Below are 18082 nucleotides of genomic sequence, written 5' to 3' on the forward strand. Positions count from 1 at the left end.
TCTACTGGCATCATTATAGTCTATGGCCCCGTCGTCGCAAGCCCCACCAGGGCCAAGAAGCTGGTGCCTGAACGCTATGTGAAAGTACCCTAAGATCCAAATAATCTGAAATGGACAATTTTGAACATTTTAAATGACTGTCATTTGGAAATTTTTGTCAACAATCGATTGAGATGGCTGCTGGTGGACTTTTATCTGCAAAAATGTGACCTGCCAGGTAGGATTTTTTTTTCTTGGCAGATACCTTTAATATTTAACCAGCACCCAATATGAATCTGGAAGACTAGTCTCTGAATGAGCAGTGGAGCAAAAATATAGGCGATGTTATCATGATTCATTGCATTAACACAGTTCAGAAATGATCCATTTTTATTATTCTGTGTTGCCCAATTGAAGGAGACATTTTAAAGCCCTAAACATTACACGGAGGGCTATTAATAGTTTTCTAGGCTGGGAACAGGAAGCATTGTCCTTCCAATTAAACAATTTGGTCTCCAGGTATATCAATAGTTACATTCTTCTTGGTCTATAATGAAGTCAGTTTAGGCAAATGACTTCAGGATGCGTGGCCTCTGGTGGCCTTTCTCATATTATCTGACAATTGCGGGGCTCACTTGCAGTGATAATAATATGATTAGTTATATCCTGGTGTTAGTTTAATGATACTAGATTAACTTGTGATTTCATATCTTCCTCTGGCTGCCAATGTCTTGGTTGGGTTAGATGCTTAAAGAAGATGGTAAAAAAAAGACTGTATGGAGTTAATGTGAAATACAAATTATAGAAATAGACAAACATTCAGATATGGATAATGATCCTACTATGTGATTTTGGCTTTTTTAACATTTAAGCAGCATTTCTGTGTTTTCTCTATATTCTACATTGTGCACATGTGTAGTAACCAGTATTGGCCACCATACAGCTGCTAAGAGGATATTTCTTATCTTTTACCACTTGAAAAGAGTGTGTCACCTATATTACTTTTTAATAGTAAATATAGAGAAACCTTTTCTTATTTTCTTATTGTTTTTTTTCTTATTGTAGTAGTTTTTTTCTTTTTTTTTGTACATGACTATGGAGCCAGTCTTCTTGTAGGAGCTGCTGTTAACAGCATTACGAGGTACAGCGGCTCAGTGATTAGCACTGCAGTCTTGCAGCGCTGGGGTCCTGGGTTCAAATCCCACCAAGGACAACATCTGCAAGGAGTTTGTATGTTCTCCCCGTGTTTGCGTGGGTTTCCTCCGGGTTCTCCAGTTTCCTCCCACACTCCAAAGACATACTGATAGGGAATTTAGATTGTGAGCCCCGATGGGGACAGTGCCAATAATGTCTGTAAAGTGCTGTGGAATTAATGGCGCGATATAAGTGAGTAAAATAATAATAATACTGTATGCCTAATAGCAGCTTCATGGACCATAGGAACCTGTGGACTTGAAATTTGCATTGGCTTTTATGTGAGAGGTTTATACAAATGCTTTGTAGCCTGTGCAGAGGTCCTTGTGCAGGAAGGGGGGTGAGGTGGGCTATGACTATTATTTTTTTTGAATACTGGATCCTTTGTTTTTTATATAAAAATTAACTTTTCATTGTAATTTTTCCTGCAATGAGAATGAGATGACTACTAAAAAGAAATCTCTACAAAACAGGAAATATCAGCCCAGCATTAATGGCTTTATCCAGGACTATTCTTTTTTTTATTACTATGGGCCTAAAAACTAACAGGAAGGTAGTTGCTAACTGCCTGTCTGTTATACCCGCTGCTGGCACATAGCGGACATTGACCGCTCGTGCCGGCGATTCAGATGCTCAATGTCAACAGAGCAGCTCTTTTTTCCTTTGGGCTACTTTGTCGACAGTACTTGGCTGCCATTGTCATGCAGAGTGATAGACAGCTCCCCGCAGTAAGGCAGCGGGGAGTCGGCTGTGAATCAGCATGACGTCGGCAGTGACGCCCCATCGGTAGAGAAACAGCTGATCTGTCAATGTAATGTCAGCGGAAGGCGCTGGTCTGTGACCACTCTGTGCCGGAACAAATCGGCGCCGGGCAGAACAGGCAGGTAGGTAGAAGCTACTTTCATGTTAGATTTTAGGCCCTGAGTTAAAAAAAAAAGTCCCGGATAACCCCTTTAAGCTTAGTGGCTCAAGTTTTCAGGGTTTTTTTTATTTAAGGATATGAAAAATAATAATAAAAAAAGCTAACAATGCTATAGAAAAAAATGAAGCTATCTGATTTGTGGATACCTGTGGTTGATGTTGGAGGTATCATCCATGTCAGTCAACCAGTGATGGATCAGATAACCTCAGATTTAGCTGTACAATTATATTATAAGGGCAGCATAATTTTTAATTTAAGTTTATTTTATATGTGGTTTCTCTAAATACTTGCTATGGTAGGATAGGGACCGTTTATAGGGATAAAATCTGATGACCGGTTCTCTTTAAGTCTTACCATTGTGAATTGTAAAGATGGAGAACCATTTAGCTTATGAATGTAGCTTTATTCAGGTAGCTGAAAAGCCTTTATCTACAAAATAACTGTAGCAGTCAATAGCGTTCTCTAAATGTTCTAACACTTCTTTATAAAGAAAAAAAAAATCGCTGTCACTCGTTAAGGTGTCATTAATTAAATCCTTTGATATCCCGGTGCGTTCCAACAAAAGCCATTTCTCAAGCTCACTTTCTCAACTAAAAAGGGTTATATTTTTGGAAACTCTCAGCTTTCAAGGGGATGGTTTATCTCCTGTCATTTTATATTGAGAGAAGAAATGTTTGACTACCAGACTAAACTGCCATTTTTCTGCCTAGCGATCATTCACATAAAGTAGAGAACAGGCGCTGTATTAGATGAAAATTCAGAATTTTAAAGGATTATTCTTTATTTATTTTTTTTATTAAAATGTATAATTTAGTGGAAGGGGATTGATTATCACAGGTAACAAAAAATAGAAAATGTATTTCCTAACTACCTGTAATTTTTCTTTCACTTTCCGCATAATGGACAATTGGATCAATAATAAAAAAAAAATTCAAATTATATGTTGGAGACTGATTACAATGCAAAAAATAATAGCAGCAAATAAATGCTAAATGCAATTATGTAAATTTGGCCTTTGGACTGGAACTTGGAGCTTTGCTAAATCATTACTTTTAGACTATGTAATTTACAAATGATCTAGTTTAATGTAGTTATATCTTTTTAGGTTTGAGTCCTCAGTGGTTGTATTTTTCTATCTACTGGCTAACACGGTACAAGAATATATATTTTCCCTATATCTTTTTAGCGCCATTTCTCCTAAGTAAAGATGATTGTGTGACAAGATCGTGGGCTTACTGAAGCACGTATAATTGAGCAAAGGAAAAATAGTAGGCAAAAGATCCTAGGGGCTGATTCATTAAGACTAGCATTGCACCCGTCAGTCTTAGGCTATGTTCACACACTTTGGGTTTTTCAGTGTATTTTGCTGCAGATTTTTTTGCAAATTGTCAGCTGCATTTTGTAGTTCTAGAAAAGTCAATGAGAAACCCGAATTCTCTGTTCACACATCATGTTTTTTTTTTTGTTTGTTGCGTATTTTGTGCCTTGGTTGGGTTTTTGGAAAATAGAGCATGTCACTTCTTTCAACATTTTTTCACCCATAGGAAGTAATGGGTAGTGAAAAAAGCGCTGAAAAAATGCACTAAAAAACGCAGGTACATCTTTTTTCAGCGTTTTTGATGGCAAAATAGAATGTTTTTTTTTTTTTTCCACAGAACTTTATGTACATGCATAAATAGAGACAGAAGGACAGTGAAAAAAATGCTGAAAAAAACTCATAAAAAAACGCAGCAAAAATAATAATAATATTTTTATTTCTATAGCACTAACATATTCCGCAGCATTTTACATTTCAAAGGGGACTTGTACAGAAAATAAAGATATAACAGAGTAAACACATAGTTCAACAGATACCAAGAGGAGTGAGGACCCTGCTCACAAGCTTACAGTCTATGAGTATAATGCACTGAATTCATTAAAGGGCACATGCCACTTAATACTTAAGGAATTCAATGCTACTCCATTCAGGGACTAGAGTAGCATTTCTAGCATAAGAAACACAGGCACTTTTGCTGAATTTGATGGGCAATTGTAGCCATGCCCTGTGCCACCCCAGCTCTTCCATTTTGGTTGGAAATAATTTAAACAGGCGTGAAAACGCCTAAAGTAAAAAAAAAAAAATAGCAAAAACATTTTGTGACTTTGCAAAGCGTTATTTTTTATATTTATATTTGCACCTTTCTAACGTATAAATCGAGATTCTGATTTATAATTGTTAATTTTGATTCTGATATTTTTTTTTTATTCACTATTCTCAACAGTCTTCATTGGACTATTAGTAAAGATGTATGTGTCATATATTGGAACCCAGGGTTTGTATGGTTTTGGTTTATGGATAGAGATGAGCGAACCCAAACTGGAAAGTACGGGGTTCGTGGCGGATGGCGCTGAACTCAGAACACAGACTTCTCCTCGGAGTACGTTTCAGTGTTTGGAGTTCCGGGAGAGATAAACACCAAAGTTCGGATCCCGATTGACTTATATAGGGTTCAGGATCAAGTTCGGGTAGAGTTCTGGTACCCAAGCCAAGTTTAGGACAAAAGTTCGGTCAAACCCGACGAACTAGAACATCCACGGGTCCAATCATCCCTAATTATGGAGTCAAGGTTTACCTTTGAGTCCCAATGCCTGGTGCCTTCATTGGCACTACATTACCTGGACATGTTCTCTTTTAAATATATTTCCAAGGAGGAATATTTATATAATATGGCATCCGATTTAGCATGTCTTTTTACATTTTTCATTTATGTTAAATTGGAGCTCCATTGATAATTAAGAAGGGTCCCACGACTTCTATAGATTCATCATATGGGTCATTATAATATGGATCTTGCACTGAGCAATAATTCAGCTCCTATCATTATACTTTATGTGGATTCAAAAATAGCTAAATTAAAAAAAAAATAGTTTGGATTATTTTTTAGATGTGGTATTTATAAATAATAATAGCACTATGTACGTACATGCCATAATTAGAAAAATCTGCCTGTGGTTGTTTAAGTGCTAAAGACCAAGAAAAAAAATAATCGTGTCCAAAATGTTCTCTGACTCTTTTTGTCACTATGTATTATAAACCCCTATTCCATTTAAGCAATAAAGCTATTATGAAATTAGGTTTAGATAAAAAAAAAAATTGGAACAAGATGCAAAATCAGCAAATAATTAATGTTAACCTCTCATAATGAGTCAGTTAAGCTGGCTAACGTTCCATTACCTTGGGATTCACATTTACTTGGACACATTTAATAGGCATTAAAACAGCATGTACACACAGATGCTAGATGCATTGAGCACCATCTGTTTTAATAACTTTACCTAGACTACCATAAAATTGTAAGTGAAACTCAGTACTACATGATCCCTTTGGCAAGTGAGTGCGACTTTTTAGAATCCATTGCTTGAGCTAGCAAAATGTTTCGCTCTTTCGAGTAATGGATTGGTGTGTGCAGAACTTTGTAGGGTTGAACAACTTGAAAGGTTTCTTTAAAGAACATTTCCACTTATAATAACTTAAAAATGGATATTGTGTAAATTCTATTTAGTGTTACATTAATTACCTTTAATTATTGGAAATCAGGCTGATAGTTAAGTGAATGTTCCGTTATGAGCTTTAAAAGTATATGTATCTGTCAGAGCTGTGATCTGTGACTACGGCTTAGCTACATTATGTACAGGAAGTCAGTGTGAGACACACCTCCTGTCTTGTCATTGGTTCCAGCTGCTCCTCTCCGCCTTCCTCTCCATAGCTCTACCACTTCTGATTGGCTGATATGTATAAATACAAACCCTGGGAAAACTCACCAGGAAGTCAGTGCATGGAAATGTAATATCTCTGAAAGCAAGGAAAGCATGAGTATAGAATACAAACTAATAAACCACTAAAGGGAAAAAAAATAGGTAATTGGCAAATTAAATGTAGAACATGCAATGTACAAGTTCCATTCAGTTGTTGCTCATGTTCCACTGAGGATCAGTATATGTTCTATGATATTACTACCCCGAGATCAAGTTTAATCAGTTCTGTTTTCTTAAAAGAGCCCCCTTACAAAAAGAAGATCACAAGGTCTTCAATTGGTAGAATGTTCTGTAATCGGTAGGGTAACCTAAGAGCTGATGTTTAATCCCGCCGCAGCACCACCAAAGGGAAAGTTAAAGTGATTGTCCAGCTGTAGACTTGTGAATCCTCACATCGCACACACTGTGCTCTGTGAGGATTTTCCGGTGCTGGCGTCGGAAGTGACGGGCGCATGATCACAATTATGCGATTTGCATACATGCGGTCACATGCCAACTAGACATGTGCGGCTGGATACGTCTAGTCGGAATGTGGCTTGAAATATGCAAATCACATGATTATCACATGATCACCCGTGCGTGCAGTGTTCGGATTCACAAGTCATAGAGTGACTGCAGACTTGTAGCCTAAGGCCAGACAGCCCCTTTAAACATTACAGTTTTCCAGTAGAAATCATGTCCATGTAATGTATGAACATGCTGGTTTCTCCTGAGTGGGGGCCACTCTCCACTCTAGCTAATAGATGAGGATATTAAACAAGAGCTTTACACATTATATTACATAATGCAGCATTTGAATTTTATTTATTTTCATTTATTTTTATTTTCATTTTTTTTAAACCCGATACTATTGTCGGTGTAACAGAAGAAGTAAATGACTACACAAAGAGTAGCTCAGGTCTTGGGTCATTGACTGTGATATACATTTGGGTTATTGATTTTGTCAGATTGTGTGAAATGTGCAAATAATTACATAGCAGACAATGGAACAAATCTCATCTCCTTTCCCATGGAAGGATGACAAGAAATATCCTATGCAAAAAGAAGATATTACGTTCAGTGAAAAATGCCTTCACCATGTAGCTCTCCTGCCATCTGCATGTTACCCCTAATTAATTATTTGTTGGAGGCAGAGTATAAACTTATAAAATCAAATGCATCGCTTCAGTCTAATCCAGTCCAAGTATAAGTCATAGAAAGTACAGAAGAAGCAAAGGAGAAGGTGATTTTAGATAGTTGCAATATGATTAAAAAGTAACATTCATATTTCAGAGCTAATAAGTGTAGAATACTAAACAAATATATATATATATATATATATATATATATACAGTATACATATATATATATATATATATATATATATATATACATACACTTTTATTTGCTTATATGCATATACAGTACAGACCAAAAGTTTGGACACACCTTCTCATTTAAAGATTTTTCTGTATTTTCATGACTAGGAAAATTGTACATTCACACTGAAGACATCAAAACTATGAATTAACACATGTGGAATTATATACTTAACAAAAATGTGTGAAACAACTGAAAATATGTCTTATATTCTAGTTTCTTCAAAGTAGCCACCTTTTGCTTTGATGACTGCTTTGCATACTCTTGATGAGCTTCAAGAGGTAGCCACCGCAAATGGTCTTCCAACAATCTTGAAGGAGTTCCCAGAGATGCTTAGCATTTGTTGGCCCTTTTGCCTTCACTCTGCGGTCCAGCTCACCCCAAACCATCTCGATTGGGTTCAGGTCTGGTGACTGTGGAGGCCAGGTCATCTGGCGTAGCACCCATCACTCTCCTTCTTGGTCAAATAGCCCTTACACAGCTTGGAGGTGTGTTTTGGGTCATTGTCCTGTTGAAAAAGAAATGATGGTCCAACTAAACGCAAACCGGATGGAATAGCATGTCACTGCAAGATGCTGTGGTAACCATGCTGGTTCAGTATGCCTTCAATTTTGAATAAATCCCCAACAGTGTCACCAGCAAAGTACCCCCACACCATCACACCTCCTCCTCCATGCTTCACGGTGGCAACCAGGTATGTAGAGTCCATCTGTTCACCTTTTCTGCGTCACACAAAGACACGGTGGTTGGAACCAAAGATCTCAAATTTGGACTCATCAGACCAAAGCACAGATTTCCACTGGTCTAATGTCCATTCCTTGTGTTCTTTAACCCAAACAAGTCTCTTCTGCTTGTTGCCTGTCCTTAGCAGTGGTTTCCTAGCAGCTATTTTACCATGAAGGCCTGCTGCACAAAGTCTCCTCTTAACAGTTGTTGTAGAGATGTGTCTGCTGCTAGAACTCTATGTGGCATTGACCTGGTCTCTAATCTGAGCTACTGTTAACCTGCGATTTCTGAGGCTGATGACTCGGATAAACTTATCCTCAGAAGCAAAGTTGACTCTTGGTCTTCCTTTCCTGGGGCGGTCCTCATGTGAGCCAGTTTCTTTGTAGCGCTTGATGGTTTTTGCAACTGCACTTGAGGACACTTTAAAAGTTTTCCCAATTTTTCAGACTGACTGACCTTCATTTCTTAAAGTAATGATGGCCACTCATTTTTCTTTACTTAACTGCTTTTTTATTGCCATAATACAAATTCTAACAGTCTATTCAGTAGGACTATCAGCTGTGTATCCACCTGACTTCTGCACAATACAACTGATGGTCCCAACCCCATTTATAAGGCAAGAAATCCCACTTATTAAACCTGACAGGGCACATCTGTGAAGTGAAAACCATTTCCGGTGACTACCTCTTGAAGCTCATCAAGAGAATGCCAAGAGTGTGCAAAGCAGTCATCAAAGCAAAAGGTGGCTACTATGAAGAACCTAGAATATAAGACATATTTTCAGTTGTTTCACACTTTTTTGTTAAGTATATAATTCCACATGTGTTAATTCATAGTTTTGATGCCTTGAGTGTGAATGTACAATTTTCAAAGTCATGAAAATACAGAAAAATCTTTAAATGAGAAGGTGTGTTCAAACTTTTGGTCTGTACTGTAAGTCGGAAGGCTGCTGATTCGTCTGATGCACTCACACCTGCCAAGGGAAATACAAGGTATTGGAGATGGATCGGCGGTGGTGTCCGGCTGCTGCCAAGGATGTCGCAGGTATTCAAGATAGCAAATTTATTAAAAACAATGCGTTTCGGAGTGCGATCAACTCCTTCTTTATGTATAATTGTACTGATATACATTATATATGTATATGTTATACATGAAGAAGGTGTTGATCCAATTCCGAAACATGTTGTTTTTAATTAATTTGTTTTCTTCAATACCCATGACAACCTTGGCATTGCCGGGACACCACCGCCGATCCTTCTCCAACACCTTGTAGCTTTAGAATAGGTCATCATCAATATAAAAGTAGTGGACAAATTCTAAGAACTTTCTGTGCTCTATAAATTCTACCCAATTTTCTTAGATCGGAGGCCATCATTGGCCAAGGATCCACCATGACAGCTCCTAGATTTTAGGTATACTCAAGAAAACAACTTGGTACTAATTTCACCAATCTTTCCAATCTAAATGTCCTGCTAATACTTTCCGTAGCACACATTGACTAAATTGGAATTTCCATGCCCAAATCTCCAAGACATTTAGGCATTACCAAATACCAGAACATTAAATTTCCATGGGTTACAGGCATTGTGATTGTAAAGTTTTTTCTACTGCACATTGTCAATGATCCTATGAATGCGTTGTCCAATATCCTGCCACCATCCTACGTTTAGTAACCCTCTCACATGGTTACAACATTATCAATCTCAAATTATTACTCGCTGTCAACCTATTGACTAACCTTCGTTAACCTGATGGTCACATTTTCTATTGATGATGCCACAGTGATGGGTTATCCATCCAGAGCCCCTGCCGGCCACAATAAGACTGTACTAGATTTTCGATGATTGTGAGAGTCTCTTCATTTGCTCGCAAGGTGCCTGTTACGGGCAACAATGGGCGATGACAGCAGCGAGGTTCATTCTTGCTGTACCCGATTTACACAGGACGTGTGATGCAATATATAAAATTGGTACATAATAACGTTGGATTTTTTTTACGGTTTGTGAACTATAGAGGACTCCGTGAAGTATTTTGTTTATTGATTGTTTATGAACATGTTGCACTCTTGGTTTGGAGGTTTGTTGCTATATCGATGAACAAGCAAGTTTATAAAGCTCCCGGTGGGTCACGTCTAGAGCTCAACATCCTGTTTTTATTTTTATTTTTTAATGAAATAGTTCAGGAATAAAAGTGCAACATATGGTTTACTGCAGAAAATGTGAGGCTACTTTCTGTGCATTGGCATATGGTAACATTATTAATTTTTAAAATGTGCTTCTTTTTTATGACTTGATGTTGGCATTTTTCTTGTACTGAGTGATTACTGAGTTATTTATATGCATTAGGTTGATCTCCTTTTATAATATTGGTGGTGCTCGTTTCAATTGTTTTTCTTTCATTTTTCTTGTACTCTAATTGTGCCATGATTTGGAGAAATAAATCCGATGTAGTGAGCCATTCAGCAGTGTAGTACATCAGCTCAGTGGGGTCCGATCACTTAAAGTGCTGGTCATTGAGGTCTACATAGATGCATAAATCAGCTGATGGAGCATTTTTTTACTGTTTGTGTCTTTCATAGACCATAATGGATCATACAGTAAGTGCCCAAATGACCATTCTTCCAGCAAACATATTTTTTTAATTAACCTTACTATATACCCTAAAGGGGTTGTCTGATGATGGACATTGGCTTTGACAGATCCATGTTGGTTTGGTCCAGAACAGACCTCTATGACTCCCACTGACTACTAGAAATGGCAGCAGAACTAGGAAAGCACTGTGTCACGTTGTCTCTTAATGACACCATTTGGGTGTTTTTGGAAGTCACAAGATAGACTCATAAGTCAATTCTGCTTTATTGTAGCAATAGACAGAGGTCACAGCAGTTGGACCTCCACCAATCAAACCATGATGGAATATTCTATCGATGCCGTTAATGAGTCAACCCTTCCCTTTTCCTATAAAAGTAAATGATGAATCATTTTGTGAGTTATTGAGTGTTGTACGGTGGCTGTCGGACACATAGTGGATGGGAGATATGTATTACAGAGGTGGATGTCCTCTATGATGTAAACCTGAAGTAAAGCGCTAGTACACATAGTAGTAAGAGGAGTTAATCGGCAATGACAGGCCTGGGTTTATTGTGAGCAGCTGAAGAGTTAGGGCAGGACGGCTGCTCACCATATCTCCATCCCCGGGTATGGTTCACATGGTAAAATGGAACCTGTTTGTCTCATGCATTGTCTGTGTGTGGAGGTGTGCAGACCTCCAGAAGTGTGTGCCTTTGCTAAAAGACAAAAAAGCTGGACTCTATCCCAAGCGGGGAACCTGCAGTATTGTATGAACTTTTCACTCTATGTTCCACTTTGTGCCAGACAAGGGCTGTATTTAAGTTTTCCTGTGATGCGGTTTATGAGGAGTGAAATAAACCAGCCGGACTTTTAGATAGAAACGGTTCCTGTGATAGCTGATCTCACTCCCACTTGAGTAGAATTGTTAGGCTATGTGCCCACGATGCAGAAATGCTCCGGATTTTTCCTGAGCTTTTCTGCATCTCCCTGGCAGAAAAAGCGCATGTTGATTGTACATGCATTTTTCCTGCCAGGGACAAGCGAAAGTGAAGCGTTCTTTACATGCATTTCCGCATGCGGTCGTCAAGCGCTTTCCAAGCTATTTTAGCATCACTTGGAAAGTGCTTGACAACTTGGTCACACTATATAAATCCATGCAAACGGCATGGATTTATATAGTGTGACCGAAAGAATGGTAAAAAATAAAAAATAAATATTATACTTACCTTCTGATGGCTTCCGCAAAATAATTGGTAGTGCTGCGGATTTTTCCGCATTGATAATCCGCAGCGGAATTTTCCGCAGCATGTGCACAGCACATGCGGATTATCATTGGGGAACATGGCAGACCTTCTACCAAGCGTTTTTTAAGCATTTCTGCAGCGGAATTGCCGCTGCGCAAGCGCTTAAAAAATGCATAGTGGGCACACAGCCTTACAGCGTTTTTAGGGGGTTATATTACACTGTCTTATGTCTACCTGATCATTGCATGGGGCACTAAAATTAAACTATATTGTTCAACTAAGAACAGCTCAGAACACCAAAAATACTACCTATAAGATGCTTTAAATAGATTTTTTGTGGGACTCCACACAGACCATTGGTGTTCAAGATTGACCATCCCTCCATCTTCCATAGTGCTGATGAAGATAGCGAAGTTGTCAGACCTATAGAAGTGGATGGATTGGTGCAAGAGCATGTCCACCACTGCTTCATTCACACAGGGAAATTTTGGACCCCTTTTTTTAAGATTTTGGGGGGTCCCAGTGGCCATAACTTCACCAATCATACATTTTTCACTTTTATTGTGCTTAATAGTAAACCCCCTTTAAGCAGCTATGATTTGTCTAAAGAGAGAGTAAGAATTCCATATGTTGGCAGGACCATGCTCACTATACTCCCTGCATTATCAACAATCCAAGCTGATCTATGCAGAAGCACAGAACTTATTGTATATACTGTAGCATATTGTCTGTATATTCTACTGACTAGATGTTCAATTACACTACGTGATGCACAGTTGAAGGACCACCAACCGGTAGCTTGTTTGCCTATCGTCAGTTGTTTAATATCCTAGACCATGCTTCAGATATTCATAGAACGATCTATTATAAATCGCTCAGTCTACAAAGTTTGCCCCAGCAACGCAGATCCTGCTTACCCAGGACAATAGGGTGCAGAGAACAATGTTCTTTTGTAAATGCCAAAAAATCTTTTTACCCAACGAACAAGCATTTTGGTCATTCATCGGTTGATCGTCAGCCAGTTTGGGCTGAAATGAGCATTGCTTAAAACTCAAAGCCCCCCTGATTCATCAAGACTGGCAACTTGCTTGCTGGTCTTGATGAGGCGCCGTGGAGGAGTCAGAAGTCCATGCCTCTTAATGAATCACAGACATATCATAAGTGACATGAGCCTCTGTGCGCCTCAGCAGAAATCTTACTCCAGTCATTAAGTGGTGTAAGATTTGTGGCATTCGGTCCACCACAGTTTGTCATGAATTAGACGAGCTGTGGCGTCAGCCCCCCAACATTCAACCCCGCCACACCCCTGTCTTGCCCAGCTTGGTAGAGCTGGAAGAAACCGACGTAAAAACACCAAAAGTTGTAACATTTTTGCACAATTTTATATTTTAGGACTTTTCAAAGCAATTTACATAGTCACTTTGATGAATGGGGTTCAAAGTTCTTTGCACCTACTTTATAAAGTATCTGCCATGGAAAGCCATGGAGAAGTTCTCTCGCTGTTTGCAAGAAAAATGAAATCTTAAAAATAGGAGTCAATTTATAATTTTAACTGCACATTTCCTGTTGTCTTGCTTGACTTTTTTTCTATCAGGCTACTTTTATAAATGTGCTTGCTTGCTGCATGTCAAACAAGTTTAATAATGTGAATCAAAACGGCAGCGTGCTTCCTGCAGGAGCGAGGTCTGTACAGATAATTGAATACATTTGTGTCTGGTTAGGAGTATGTGTCTCCAAGGCAAATTGGCGTTTTCTTTTTGTGAGACAACAGACAGTCATTAAGTGAGTTTTGATTCTATATGTAGATACAGTAGTTATTTTCTTTCTTTAGCTTGGAATACTAGGCTAAGATTATGAATTCCATTTTTCTTTTTTAATGTGCTTTTGACATTTCATTGTAGGCTTCATTCATATATAAATGCGCTCTAGCCTTTCTTGTTCTCTACTCTGTACTTTAGATTCTCCCTAAGCCTAAAATTTAAATAGCTGCCCTAGATGATCCAAACCTCAATGTTTTTTTTTCTTTCCAGTCAGTTAAAGTGAATTTCATAGTATAAATAAAAGTAGGACAAATGTTCTGCCATCATTTAAATAGACCTTCTCCTGCAGAAATAAATGATGCAAATTTGAAAATTGCAAAAAATGGAATCAAAAGATAAGTTTTTTTAGATGGATCTTGTCAGGAGCTTTACGATAACCAATGTGACGTTGAGCCGTGAGGCGGAAAGGTCAAGGGGACTGAGGTCAAAAGCCAGGAGGATACGTCAAAGCCAAAGGGATAAGACAAATGGATAGTCAGGGGACAAGTTCTGGGTGTGGTCAAGACAAAAGGAGTAAGGCAAAAGAGTGGTCAAGGGCAAATCCAATCGGGCAGAAAAGATCAGAATATACAAACTCAGAGCATGGAGCTAACACACTTCTTGAGCAAGGCTACAACTGTTAAGGTCTGATAATAGCCAGCCAGTTTAAATAACCAGGTAATCACTCAGAACTGGTGACACCTAGAAGACCCTACAGGCCCAGCCAGATTGGGCAGTTTGGCTGTCAATCACAATACCGACAGCCCAGCATGCCCCTGCCTCAGATTGGGCGATTGGGCTGTCACTCACAATACTGACAGCTCAACATCAGGGCTGTGGAGTCAGTAAGCCAAACCTCCTTGATCCTTAGATCAGGAACAGAAGAAACATTTATAGGACATTTCATAAGTTTCCCAAATTCTTATGAAAACATTTACAGCACATCCTTCATTGTACTACTGAGCCCAATTTATTATATATTTTAGGAGTCACAGTCGGTCCATTTTATATCGAATACGACTTCACCAAAATGGACACCGGCTCCAACTCCACTACTCCGACTCCACAGCCATGCTCAGTACACCCCTATCCTATAGACCTATCGCTCCCAGCGTGGTGGAATCGTGACAACGAAACTAATTATGTTACTGTATAAGGAAGTCAAAAACAAGTTCCAGTATACTTTCCTGGCCAAACTTGTGGGGAATCAGCCAACCCTCAAGCAATAGCTACATGCAGCATCTTTTACATAAAGATTCAAAGTCGATATTCTCAGCTTGGGAATCCATGATGCAGATTTTGACCCCAGGAATTTCATGGTATTTGTGGCCTATCTACAGTATTCTTTGAAATAATAATATATATATATATATATATATATATATATATATATATATATATATATTTTGCAAAGAAGAACACTTTCTAGAGTGAACTTATTATTTTTTTAAAGTCACTAAAGAGTATTTAGCTTTATGTACTCGAAGCGATGCATTTAATGTGCATAATACCAGCTTTAACTGCGATCACAGCTCTCTTGCTAATGGCATGCAGTGAAGTTTTTTGCTCAGGTAGATGTTCCAAGTTCTCAGTCTCTTCATTAAGCTGCAGGATCGCTCCCAAATTCTTCTGTATTAGAAGTTAATTAATGAACACCATAACGGAAGTTGTCAGCAATCTGGAGGAATGAAATATGAAACCCAACCCGAGCGTATTTTGGCAGCGGCTGTTGACTTCAGTATTTTCTGTATAATATATCTTGGATGCATGTTTGGAATAATTTAATCAATGTTCTAATTAAGCAGTTCTGGAAAGTTACATTCTGTGTTTTGCTTCAAGGTGATCTTGGGGTACAAATTAGCATATAAGTCATTAGTATCTATGTCTTTAGTTTAAATATTTACTCGTTACAATACCGGTTGTTTGCATAACATTTTTCCACACTGTCATACACCATAGAATTCTAGAATGTTATAGTTGGAAGGGACCTCCAGGGTCATCTGGTCCAACCCCCTGCTCAATGCAGGATTCACTAAACCATCTCAGACAGATGTCTGTCCAGCCTCTGTTTGAAGACTTCCTTTGAATGAGAACTCACTGAATGAGATCTAACTGATCACTAAGTTCCTTTTCTCAGACAAGAGAATATTTTAGATGAGAAAAGTATGGGTAAATATGGACAACACATACAAATTTCATGGAGGTCAACTCTAAACCACCCAGAGATACAAGGCCTGAATGTTGATTATTGAGTCGTCCAGAGATACATTCAATATTGGAAAGGTAATGGCTCATGTAGATGCCATTGATCTCAGTTAAGAAAAGAAAGGTCATAACACGTGGTGACCTTCATGTACAGAAGGTGTTAAAGAGTCAAAGACGTGACCAATCTCTATTTTTCCTGGTCCACCATCTCTTACTGTACACATGCAATTTTAATTCTCCTCCATTTACAAGTTGGATTCATGATGTTCTAAATAGAGATTTACCAACTACTGTAGGGTTTTCGGTTACAGATATAAAGTTTGAGGTTGACATGAAAACTCAGAGAAAATGAGAATATGTACAGATGTACCAATATAGGATCCATTTACATGTTTAGAAGATTTTCAAAAAGTACAATGTTCGATGATCATATTGAAACCATCTAGCAGCTCAATATCACCAATAGTTACTTTTTTTTATTAGGCATTGACTTCTTGGATGAAATTTATAATGTACTTATTGCTTCATTAACATGATCATATGTATCTCTTTTTTTCACAGTTCTTAGAGACGACTTCAGACAAAACCCTTCAGATGTCATGGTGGCAGTTGGAGAACCTGCTGTGATGGAATGCCAACCTCCCCGAGGTCATCCGGAACCCACAATATCCTGGAAGAAAGATGGGACACCAATAGATGATAAGGATGAACGAATTACAGTAAGCAGTGTTTTTTTTTTAATAGTAATGGAATTTTTAAAAATTATGAATTTTGCAATATAAGTAATAGAATACAATGCAATATAATACAGGACACCTTAAAATGTCAACATTAAAGAGTTTGTTCCAACTTTCTACCTATCTTGTTCTCAAGAACAGGCTTTAAAATGCACTTTTGGACCACCGCTCCATTTATTTCTTATAAGGCTAAGTTTACACGATACGTTTTTGCTGCGGTTTTCCTGCCGCGTTAACGTTGTGAAAACGCTTGTTAATAGGTCTGCCAGGTATAGCAATGAGAATCCGGATGTGCTGTGCACATGATGAGGAAATTTCCACTCCGGATTCACATTGCAGTAAAAACTGCAGCAGGACCATTGTTTGGGCGTTTCTGCCCCAAATTCACGCCCATTGAATTGCACTGAATCTCAGCAAACCCGCAGGTATAATATCTATACCTGCGGATATGCTGCATTTCAATGAAAGTCAATGGGCGCGAAATTGCGCCGGAAATGCGTTACGGGTGGTACCCTGGCCGGGAGAGGAGGACTACATCTCCTCTCATCCGACCGCTGTTCCCGCTGATAACAGTGAGAGCGACGTGGATGGGAGGAGCTGTAGTTTGCTCTGCCCAGCCCTCGTGCCCACGGTCAAAAAATGAAAAAAAAAGTAAAAATAAAAAAAATTAACCTTATACTCACCTATCCGGCGTCCCCCGGTGTCCTCCTGGTCCCCGGCGATGCTGTCTCCTCGGCAGCCAGCGGTATACTGCAGAGAGTGGGCTCACTCCCCGCAGTATACTGAGCTGCCAGGACACGCGCTGACGTCACTGATCAGCTGATGGTCACGTGACCATCAGCTGATCACTGACGTCACCAATCAGCGGCGTCCAAAGCGCTGCTGAGTGCTGATGGGGGGACGTAGCAGCTAATGAACCAGCTGTGAGATGTTATTTTGTTTGCAAATGTTTGCAAATGGCACCTTCCAAGGCTAAAAATACCAGCTCACAGCAGCTGCATAAATTACATGAATAGAAATGCTAATGAAGATTGGATGAATGGGACTAGCTGACATCCAGCTCTTTTGTTTGGTGATGACAAGGTGTCAATCGGACCTTTTCATGACCAAAACCAATTAAAGTAAAGTAAAGAGTTAAATAAACAAACAGACACAGAGCAAACACTTTATTTGACATACAACAGAGACATTCTTTAATCATTTAAATTAACCAATATACTCACCCCATTTCTGACGGTAATCCAAGGGTTTAAGCAATGTCCCACCAAATAACTTTATTTAGCTCCAAAAAGCATTCATTAATGAACAAAAGCGCTTCAAAACTGCATAAAAAAAGGCATAAAAAAATGTGTCAAAAGCGCAGCGTTTATCCTGCCAAGGAGATGCAGAAACGCTCAGGAAATTTCTGCTTCAAATCCAGATCGTGTGCACATACGCTAAGACTGCCAGAGATCTTGTACATGGCTATCTCCAGCATTACAATAAACAATGAGTAGAGCAGTAAGGTGCATGTACCTTCCTCACTCAGGGCTAATGTGGCTCCTAAGAGTCC

General features: G+C 38.8%; 1 protein-coding gene across 5 annotated transcripts in view; it reads left to right on the forward strand.

Annotated features, from left to right (window-relative positions):
* Nucleotides 1–18082, forward strand: part of ROBO1 (roundabout guidance receptor 1) — a 1620698-nt gene that overhangs the window by 1439899 nt on the left and 162717 nt on the right. For all 5 annotated transcript variants that reach the window (XM_073668214.1, XM_073668217.1, XM_073668213.1 and 2 more), the window contains one exon: nt 16355–16512. In XM_073668214.1, coding sequence (XP_073524315.1) covers nt 16355–16512 — 158 coding nt within the window. The remainder of the gene's footprint in view (nt 1–16354; nt 16513–18082) is intronic.

Source organism: Phyllobates terribilis, unplaced genomic scaffold (genome assembly GCF_046119375.1).
Source record: "Phyllobates terribilis strain yellow unplaced genomic scaffold, ASM4611937v1 Scaffold_2__4_contigs__length_985480577, whole genome shotgun sequence".
Lineage (NCBI taxonomy): Eukaryota > Metazoa > Chordata > Amphibia > Anura > Dendrobatidae > Phyllobates > Phyllobates terribilis.